Here is an 11,035-nt window from a genome sequence, read left to right on the forward strand (position 1 = left end):
GAGAGAGAGAGAGAGAGAGAGAGGTACAGAGAGAGCGAGAGAGAGAGAGGTACAGAGAGAGAGAGGTACAGAGAGAGAGAGAGAGAGAGAGAGAGAGAGAGAGTGAGAGAGGTACAGAGAGAGAGAGAGAGAAAGAGGGAGGGAAGAGAGAGAGAGAGAGAGAGAGAGAGAGAGAGAGAGAGAGAGAGAGAGAGAGAGAGAGAGAGAGAGAGAGAGAGAGAGAGAGAGAGAGAGAGAGAGAGAGAGAGAGAGAGAGAGAAAGAGGGAGGGAAGAGAGAAAGAGGGGTGGGAGGGAGAGAGAGAGACAGAGAGGGGTGGGAGGGAGAGAGAGAAAGAAAGGGGTGGGAGAGAAAGAGAGGGAGAGAGTAAGGGGGAGAGAAAGAGAGAGGGAAAGAGCGAGAGAGAGTATGAAGCTGAGGTGTCATTATTAAGTTATAATCATATATGAGTACCTACTACAAATATATTTTTCTCCAGTATTGTTTCAGTCTTGTTTCAGTCTTGTTTCAGTCCCAACAGAACAGTGAACCCTAGTGTGTAATAGACCTGCATGCCCACCAGGGTCACCTGGCTGAGGAGGGGCGGGGCACACAGAACGGTGCGGGGGGAGGGGGGTCGACCTGGTCCACGCCCACCACACGTTTTCATTTGCGGAGGCTTTCCAGGCAGACAATCGATGGGCAGAGCGGGGTTTGTATAGCTCAGTGGGTTTGTCTGGGCATGTTCAGTACAAAAATGTTTTGGAACGTTGCAGATAGAAATAATGCCATGAAAAGAACTGACATGATTCCTTGGAATCAGAGAGGCATGTTTGTTCTACACAGAGTTGGGTGAATCTGCCTTTTCCTACCAGGCCCCTATCTTGTGGAATAATCTCCAAGTAACGTTTCATTTGGATGTGTTGTTGTCTCAGGGTCAGTTTAGGAGAAAGGGATTTTTACATTGATAAATGTGTTTGTTTTGTTCGATTGTTTATATAATATTTGCTATTTATTGAATGTTGTGTTTTAAATGGTGTATAATTGTATTTTCTGTATTGTAACCACTGGTTAAATAGAAATGTATCATTTACTTAACTTTTATCTGAACGATGGCCAAACACTGCCCTGGTACCTGCTTGTCCCTACCCGTGTGAAGCTAGCCAGAATAACGATTAGCCACAATAATGGAATTTGCAGGTCGCCTTCAAAATAAAAGTCCCTCATTGAACGTGATGCAAACTGATAAAAATAGTGGAATCATGCCATACTTGCACTAGCTCATGCTAAACTAGGGATGGGCATTTGAAATGATTTCACTATTCAAATAATATCATAACATGTTGTTTCGGGGATATCCGGATAGTCAACATGCATGTGTTTTAAAGAAATAGGAGACTTGCTCGCACGACAAGCGAGAGAGCCGATGTGCTGCACTCTGCTTGTTTCAGCAGAATGGTCAGGGAGAGACGAGAGAGAAGCAGGGGCCAGTGTGTGTGAAGGACAGCGAGAGCGAGAGAAAGTAGCCAAACCGACTCGTGCTAGTTAAACAAACTCGTTGCTGCTATAGGTTATCTATCATACCATCTGGCAGTGCCTGTCTTGACTGCATCAAAGCGTTGTAAAGAAGCTTGCTAGCTACAGTAGCCAGCTAAGTTAGCCAACTAGCTAGTTAAAGTAGCCAGCTAAGTTAGCCAGCTAGCTAGCTACAGTAGCCAGCTAAGTTAGCCAGCTAGCTAGTTAAAGTAGCCAGCTAAGTTAGCCAGCTAGCTAGTTAAAGTAGCCAGCTAAGTTAGCCAGCTAGCTAGTTAAAGTAGCCAGCTAAGTTAGCCAGCTAGCTAGTTAAAGTAGCCAGCTAAGTTAGCCAGCTAGCTAGCTACAGTAGCCAGCTAAGTTAGCCAGCTAGCTAGCTACAGTAGCCAGCTAAGTTAGCCAGCTAGCTAGTTAAAGTAGCCAGCTAAGTTAGCCAGCTAGCTAGCTACAGTAGCCAGCTAAGTTAGCCAGCTAGCTAGCTACAGTAGCCAGCTAAGTTAGCCAGCTAGCTAGTTAAAGTAGCCAGCTAAGTTAGCCAGCTAGCTAGCTACAGTAGCCAGCTAAGTTAGCCAGCTAGCTAGCTACAGTAGCCAGCTAAGTTAGCCAGCTAGCTAGTTAAAGTAGCCAGCTAAGTTAGCCAGCTAGCTAGTTAAAGTAGCCAGCTAAGTTAGCCAGCTAGCTAGCTACAGTAGCCAGCTAAGTTAGCCAGCTAGCTAGTTAAAGTAGCCAGCTAAGTTAGCCAGCTAGCTAGTTAAAGTAGCAAGGCTAATTGAGGCTGTTGCTGCACTCCCTGTTATTGTCTACAACAACTCCATTCATATGAAACAACAGCCTACCTGTTGGTTGATCATTGATCAACAACAGCCTACTCCTTTCTCATTTAGCCAACGTCATTCACTTGCTACACACGGCCTCTGACTGTAGCGCTGCTGTGATTGGCCGACAATAATCAACAAGCTACATGTGTCTAGGCTACCGTTGCGTCTTTTTTACGGGCCACACTCATACAAACTTTCATAAAACTAGTAGGCTGATACCCTGTTTCATGGGTGCACAATCCATTGGTAAGGCTGTACAGTGCATATAAGTATGCCCCCAATGCAATTATGCAGTCAACTGTTTGTTTATTGTCAAACTAATTATTTTATGTACTTTTTAATGATGTAACAACATTCAAACCCTGTTTAGCATTATCTAGTTCGAATATGGCATGATTCCACTAATTGTAACCGTTTGCATGACGTTTAATGAGGGACTTTTATTTTGAAGGCGAACCGCAAACTCCACGTCCAAACACAGAGAATGACGCTGCCGGTGACCGTAGCAACGGAGTAAACATTTACATTTACATTTTAGTCATTTAGCAGACGCTCTTATCCAGAGCGACTTACAGTTAGTGAATACACATATATATATATATATATATTTTATATATACTGGCCCCCCGTGGGAATCGAACCCACAACCCTGGCGTTGCAAACGCCATGCTCTATCAACTGAGCTACATCCCTGCCGGCCATTCCCTCCCCTACCCTGGACGACGCTGGGCCAATTGTGCGCCGCCCCATGAGTCTCCCGGTCGCGGCCGGCTGCGACAGAGCCTGGATTCTAACCAGGATCTAGTGGCACAGTTAAACAATGGTTTTCCATGTGTTTTCCATGTGTGAAAAAGTGAATCGCCATAAGCATGCATACAAAGTATTTCCAGGCAACAGGTTTTTAGATTTTTAGAAAAAAAAATAAGAAAAAAAAAAATCGATAAGAAAACAATGATTGTTATTGTTAGACTATGTAAACCTACAATGTTAGCCAGCTAGCTAGCTAGCTTGCTTATCTGTTAGAACCAATAAAAGTTCAGAAATGGGACGAAAATGGCAGCTGTCTTGGTCAGGGAAAAATTCAAAACCAGTCTAACTGGAATGAATGGCAGTAGAGGCATATGGTGCATTCAGAAAATATTCAGAACCCTTGACTTTTCCCACATTTTAATCTATTTTATTTTAAAATTGATTAAATAGTTTTTTCCTCCCTCATCAATCTAAACACAATACCCCATAATGACAAAGCAAAAACAGGTTTTTAGATTTTTTTTTGCATATTTATAAAAAATTAAAAAACAGAAATATCACATTTACATAAGTATTCAGACCCTTCACTCAGTACTTTGTTGAAGAACCTCTGGCAGCGATTACAGCCTCAAGTCTTCTTGGGTATGACGCTACAAGCTTGGCACACCTGTATTTGGGGAGTTTCTCCAATTCTTCTCTGCAGATCCTCTCAAGCTCCGTCAGGTTGTATGGGGAGCGTCACTGCATAGCTATTTTCAGGTCTCTCATGAGATGTTCAATTGGGATCAAGTCCGGGCTCTGGCTGGGCCACTCAAGGACATTCAGAGACTTCTCCAGAAGCCACTCCTGCGTTGCCTTAACTGTGTGCTTAGGGTCGTGGTCCTGTTGGAAGGTGAACCTTCGCCCCAGTCTGAGGTCCTGAGCGCTCTGGAGCAGGTTTTCATCAAGGATCTCTCTGTACTTTGCTACGTTCATCTTTCCCTCGATCCTGACTAGTCTCCCAGTCCCTGCCGCTGAAAAACATCCCCACAGCATTATGCTGCCACCACCATGCTTCACCGTAGGGATGGTACCAGGTTTCCTCCAGACCGGACACTTGGCATTCAGGCCAAAGCGTTCAATCTTGGTTTCATCAGACCAGAGAATCTTGTTTCTCATGGTCAGAGTCCTTTAAGTGCCTTTTGGTAAACTCAAAGCGGGCTGTCATGTGCCTTTTACTGAGGAGTGGCTTCCGTCCGGCCACTCTACCATAAAGGCTGATTGGTAGAGTGCTGCAGAGATGGTTGTCCTTCTGGAAGGTTCTCCCATCTCCACAGAGGAACTCTGGAGCTCTGTCAGAGTGACCAATGGGTTCTTGGTCACCTCCCTGACCAAGGCCCTTTCTCCCCCGATTGCTCAGTTTGGCCGGGTGGCCAGCTCTAGGAAGAGTCTTGGTGGTTCCAAACTTCTTCCATTTAAGAATGATGGAGGCCACTGTGTTCTTGGGGACCTTCAATGCTGCAGAAATGTTTTGGTACCCTTCCCCAGATCTGTGCCTCGACACAATCCTGTCTAGGAGCTCTATGGACAATTCCTTCGACTTCAGGGATTGGTTTTTGCTCTGACATGCACTGTCAACTGTGGGACCTTATATAGACAGGTGTGTGCCTTTCCAAATCATGTCCAATCAATTGAATTTACCCCAGGTGCACTCCAATCAAGTTGTAGAACCATCAAGGATGATCAATGGGAACAGGATGCACCTGAGCTCAATTTCGAGTCTCTTGGCAAAGGGTCTGAATACTTATGTAAATAAGTGTTTTATATTTTTAATACATTTGCAATCATTATGGGGTATTGTGTGTAGATTGATGAGGGAAGAAATACAATTTTATCCATTTTAGAATAAAGCTGTAACTTAACAAAATGTGGAAAAAGTCAAGGGGTCTGAATACTTTCCGAATGCACTGTATATGATGCATTTCCTACGTTTACTTATGCAGGACAATAAAACTAAGACATATCATGTATCAGTAATTGCGAATTGGAATTATAGTCAACCTAAAATATTGTCATACAATTATAAAGACAGTTTTAGACCAATTTCCTGTATAAATAGCCTCTGAAATATATGTAAACAGACTCGTTTTTGTTGTCTTGGAAAGCTGTGAGCACTATTATATGACACGATATCAGTACTTGTTGCATTTACAACTTGTCTAAGTCCTATCATCAACTGATTTCAACCAGTCTATGGTTGTGGATTGACTGCATTGTTTGAATCAAATGTTGGCATATTGGCAGTTAATGGGAAAAATGTATGGACTCATTCCTCTAAAACTAGCTAACAAACATACAGTGCAGATAAAGTCTTCAAATTCATTATTTTACACAATATCTTATCACAGCACTGGCAAACCATGGTTGACCAACTCCCTGAACAAAATGGCTGACTTTTATCCCATCATAGAAGGTTCATGTCCATTCTAGTATTCTAATTCCTAATTCTATGGAGGAAACATCATCCCATGGCGTGAGTCTCAAATGGCACCCTATTCCCTATATATTGCACTACTCTTGACCTGAGCCCATAACTAACATTGATCTACCAGGGAAACACTGAAGGAAAAGAACAGGTCACTAAACTCTTTTAAAGGAACATCAACAAACTTCATTCACTTTAATCTGTGGTGAGGCTAGTGTGTGTGTTTGTGTATGTATATGTCAGTGAAATATGCACTCCCGTGGCGGAGGACACTAGTACATGCCTGCACCCTCCCCCTCTCCTCCACTCCCGCCCCCTCTATCCCTCCCGGCGTGCTCCCATCCCATAATATATATATTTTTTTTGTCTAGTCAGAGCTCCACACAACAACCCACTTCGCTCTCTCTGTGTCCTCACGTTCAGAAACACATGATACAATTATGAATCTGGTTATGTGTGACCATATATACAGCAGTCAAGACACCGAGGAGGGATGAGCCATCCCCCCCCCACCCCAAAACATAAACTCCATCAGAGTATGACTCCAATCACTGTTCATGTGTTGGTTGTCATATGATTTGTTGTCATTCCTTCCCAACTACTGATATGTCGTCACACAAATCAAGTGCTAGTCTGAACTCTCACAGGATGCATTTTGTCCCATTGTTTCCATGTCTGTGGGTGGTCCAGGCCCCTCTTTCTCAGTCTGAGGTGATATGAAAGTAGAGGGCTTCATGTTTCTAGAAACGTACCGCAATTGAGAATCGATTCACCTTTAGATGGAGCACTTGGCTGTTTTGGCTTCCAGAGCCAATTCGCCCCTTTAAAACAGAACGTGCAAGGTCCTTGGACTAAAGAGTAACGTTAGATTCCTTTAGTCCAAAATTGGGTTATGGTTTCGCTAACCAAATCGTCAGTCCTAGCTTGCTATTAAGAACATCGAATTTAACAATGCCAATAATATTTTCAATTTGACATTTGCTTTCAAAAGCAGCTCAAACATAGAACATGTAAGAATGAACTTCATAGCCACTGAAATACACCGTGCATTACAGGGAAATAATGCGCGCTCTAGAATGCCCTTAAAGCCAATCAGAAACAAGTATTCAACAATGCCATGGTATAAATCAATCAATCAATTTTATTTTATATAGCCCTTCTTACATCAGCTAATATCTCGAAGTGCTGTACAGAAACCCAGCCTAAAACCCCAAACAGCTAGTAATGCAGGTGTAGAAGCACGGTGGCTAGGAAAAACTCCCTAGAAAGGCGAAAGCCTAGGAAGAAACCTAGAGAGGAACCAGGCTATGAGGGGTGGCCAGTCCTCTTCTGGCTGTGCCGGGTGGAGATTATAACAGAACCATGCCAAGATGTTCAAAAATGTTCATAAGTGACAAGCATGGTCAAATAATAATCAGGAATAAATCTCAGTTGGCTTTTCATAGCCGATCATTAAGAGTTGAAAACAGCAGGTCTGGGACAGGTAGGGGTTCCATAACCGCAGGCAGAACAGTTGAAACTGGAATAGCAGCAAGGCCAGGCGGACTGGGGACAGCAAGGAGTCACCACGGCCGGTAGTCCCGACGTATGGTCCTAGGGCTCAGGTCTCTCAGTTGGCTTTTCATAGCCGATCATTAAAGAGTTGTAATGCATCGCATTACAACTTGTAAGTCCTTGTTTGGTCTAGTTTATATGTCACCTCTACTGTACGTCCTTGTTTGGTCTAGTTTATATGTCACCTCTACTGTAAGTCCTTGTTTGGTCTAGTTTATATGTCACCTCTACTGTAAATCCTTGTTTGGTCTAGTTTATATGTCACCTCTACTGTAAATCCTTGTTTGGTCTAGTTTATATGTCACCTCTACTGTAAGTCCTTGTTTGGTCTAGTTTATATGTCACCTCTACTGTAAATCCTTGTTTGGTCTAGTTTATATGTCACCTCTACTGTAAATCCTTGTTTGGTCTAGTTTATATGTCACCTCTACTGTAAATCCTTGTTTGGTCTAGTTTATATGTCACCTCTACTGTAAGTCCTTGTTTGGTCTAGTTTATATGTCACCTCTACTGTAAATATCTAAAGGAACATCTTGTCATAAACTGGAAACATGACTTGAGGTCTATTTAGTGGTCCCTTCCTTCCTTTGCTCTAAACAAACTGTCATATTATTCAAAGAAAGGGCCAGCAACAGTACGAGTGGACTCTCATGAACTCCATGGTAGCTGGTTACTATGGTAACTACTCTAACAGTACGTGGTCCTCTGTAGCTCAGCTGGTAGAGCACGGCGCTTGTAACGCCAAGGTAGTGGGTTCGATCCCCGGGACCACCCATACACAAAAAAAAAAAAGTATGCATGCATGACTGTAAGTCGCTTTGGATAAAAGCGTCTGCTAAATGGCATATTATTATTATTATTATTATTATTATTATTAACTAACTGCTGTAGTCAGTACCTCCAGAAGACAAGGTCTCGAGGTAGGCAGACAGGCTTGTGCTAGTTGTTGGCTCCCCGCATCTGTAATTATTTACGTGCGTTCCCCTGACCTCACATACCGAGCCGCCCCGGTGCTTCGTTTTCCCTCTCTCACCGGTAGCCGTCTGGCGGTGACGGCATAATTCAGGAAACTAGAAACTGAAGTTTTCAAAGTAAGAAAAAAAAAAAAAAGGAAAGGAAAACGTTTTTCCAACTGCCGCTGCATGAGAAGGGGGGACGATTATTACCATTTTAGGGCACGCAAGCTCACATCCAAGCCCAACCCTTCTAACCACACTGCTTACTCAGATTCCATCCAATTTTCTTCCCTCTTTTTTCAAAGCAAAAAGGAAAAGTGTGGGAGAGAGAGAGAGAGAGAGAGAGAGACACAGACAGACATACAGACAGCCAGAGAGAGAGACAGACAGAGACAGAGAGAAAACGAGAGAGCGCAAATGTTTTCACCCATTCTTGAAATACTTTCATTTGAACTGCTCCATTGCTCAGTCTTGTCCAGTCATACTTGGGCAAATAGCTCTGATCTGAACCAATCACTCCCTTTACAAAAAAAAGATTGCAGTTTTGAAACTGCAATAAAAGTGCAGTAACTGCAGTCAACTGTGGTATTTTGGACGCAGTAATTTCAGAATAACTGCAGTGTTCTGCAGTTATACTGCACTGTAACTTCAGGTACACAGCAAAAGTACTGCAGCCAAAAAAATACAGTATTATTTTGGAAGCAGGATTTGTAGTGTACTGCAGTAATACTGCAATCTTTTTTCTTAAGGGTCTTCAATTATATTATAGGCCTATCAATCCAATGCACCATCAACAGTAACAAAAACAAGTATCTTCTGTTGTGTAATTGTATGTTAATTAGGCCTGAATCAACACATAGAGCATTATATGGTTGACATCACCAGCAATTAGGCAGATTGGAAGGTCTACAATAGAAGGAGAGGAGAGGATATGAGATGGTAGGGGAAGAGGAGACATGATACAGCAGTTGGATGTAGGAGCGCATGTCTGACATCTGTTGCTCCGAGAGGTGGGCGGACTATTTCCACTATTAATAGTTTTTTCTAGCGGGGGGGGGGTGGGTGTACAGGAGATTAGGCCATTCATCAGGGCTACAGACACTATGCTGCTTCGATTACAGGCTAGCCGGCTGCTTTTACGCATGATGATAAAACACAAATCCTTCATGTAATGTTTATGCTAGTCAAATCTTCCAGTAGGCTAAACCCTATTCGAAAAAAAAAGTTTTTGTAAATTTGAAATTTGACAAATGTTTTACCCTACCTAACTCGGAGCTTAATAAATGTAGTGTAAAAAACATTAACAAAAAATTGCTAAATCTTATTTGTTTGTTGTCATGGTCCAATATATTTTGGCCAATAATAATGTTCCCAAGATCCAACCGTCAAAGAGCCGTATCAATGTGAAAAGTAGCCTACAGGTTGCCTGCCTGCTGCGCTTATATGTCCCTCTGCCCTCTCATCTCGGCTGCATTCAGAGGTGGAGGTAGAGGCATCAAAACACCTTTACCCACCGGGAAGGCCTCGGAGCTAGATGGATCACACGGTAAAATGTATTCTATTCACCTTTCTCTGCTGTTTCTCCCACGCCGGGTCCAACAGCATATCCCGGTCCCAGTCATCTTCCTGAGGCATATAATCGTTTTCATCTCCGTCATACGGGTCCATGTCGAAAGTAGGCATGGATTATACTTCCTCGCGCTCCTGTGTTCCCCGGTACGGTACTCGGCGGTGGACCGGAGGTGATGTTGCAGCAGTACTTTACCGTCTCCCGCACGCTCAAGACCGTGTGGATGAAATTAACGGTCCCCCGGCTTCACTGTATCTCTCTCGCTGCTAACTCTATTTTTCTCTCTCTCTCCGCTAACTCACACAAGTCCCTCACCTTCTGTCTTTCTTTTTCTATCCAACAAATGTTTTTTCACCCACCCATCTAAAGCGGGTAAGTAGGCAGGTCCTTGGCAAACTACAACGTGATTGGATACAAGGGAGTTATATGGCCCGCCCACCATCAACAAGTCCAACATAATTGGCTGTAGCAGCAGTCAGTGCAGAGACTTTTAATGTGGGTTATGTGGACTGTATTAGCATAGGTTGCCGGATACTTTGATTGGGATACATCCTAATGTGTCAGTGTTTCATGTCATTCAAAACAATGCAAATTTAGACCTAAGTAAGTAAAGCGCACAAATTGTACCACCCGTATTACGGTAATTTACCCTTTCAGTCTACTGTGTATACCTACGCCAAAAGCGCACATCCCCCTAGCAGTAACCTACCGGTAGCTGGAGGCTATATTCCACCTGGAAGAGGAGACCACACCCATCCTTCCCGTCGTCTATCAGAAAGATAGACGGACAGGCAACTTGTTGACAGACGGACAGGCAACTTGTTGACAGACAGACAAACACGCGCCATCTAGGCAGGGGTTCCCAAACCCCCCCCAGCATTCAGGAACATCCCGATTCTATACATTTTGGCATGTCTAATGTAATATGAGTGACAAAAACATTAGGGAATTGATCTAGGCAACTTGTTGATAGATGTCCATGGAGCAGCAATGACTGAGGTTAAAGCCTACAATGACTTATTTAATACTGATGGCTAAATAATAACCTTTATGTGCCAGACATGGAGTCTGTAACATGTTTAATTGTTCATTAAGTGGAAATAAACAAGCCAACAATTCCCCATGTTTTTACGCACTCCAAATGGCTGAAGCAATTTCAGGACAATTCCAATGAGTATTTTAGTAGCTAGGTTTCCATCCAATTGGTGACAGATTTTTATGCGAATATTCTAAAATCTGCATAAAAACCAATTTGCGCATTTTCCCACCAGAGATGTTTTTCCATCAAATTGACTTGTTTAATAAAAGGATATGTGTGATGACATAGTGCACATAAAAACAACTTCTGTGATTAAATTCCCAACGTACCAAATAAAAAAATATGAGTTAAATAAGTTTCCACCTTATTTTCA

The 11,035-nt window shown here is 43.0% G+C and overlaps 1 protein-coding gene across 4 annotated transcripts in view; it reads right to left on the minus strand.

The window, feature by feature from the left end:
* Positions 1-9,969, minus strand: part of LOC121539083 (alpha-actinin-1) — a 147,805-nt gene extending 137,836 nt beyond the window's left edge. For 3 of the 4 annotated variants that reach the window (XM_041847320.2, XM_041847322.2, XM_041847321.2), the window contains exon 1: positions 9,620-9,969. In XM_041847320.2, coding sequence (XP_041703254.1) covers positions 9,620-9,736 — 117 coding nt within the window. In that variant the 5' untranslated portion in view covers positions 9,737-9,969. The remainder of the gene's footprint in view (positions 1-9,619) is intronic. The other variant, XM_041847319.2, reaches the window with a different exon arrangement.
* Between the last annotated feature and the right edge of the window lie 1,066 nt (positions 9,970-11,035).

Source organism: Coregonus clupeaformis, chromosome 25 (assembly GCF_020615455.1).
Source record: "Coregonus clupeaformis isolate EN_2021a chromosome 25, ASM2061545v1, whole genome shotgun sequence".
Taxonomy (NCBI): Eukaryota; Metazoa; Chordata; class Actinopteri; order Salmoniformes; family Salmonidae; genus Coregonus; species Coregonus clupeaformis.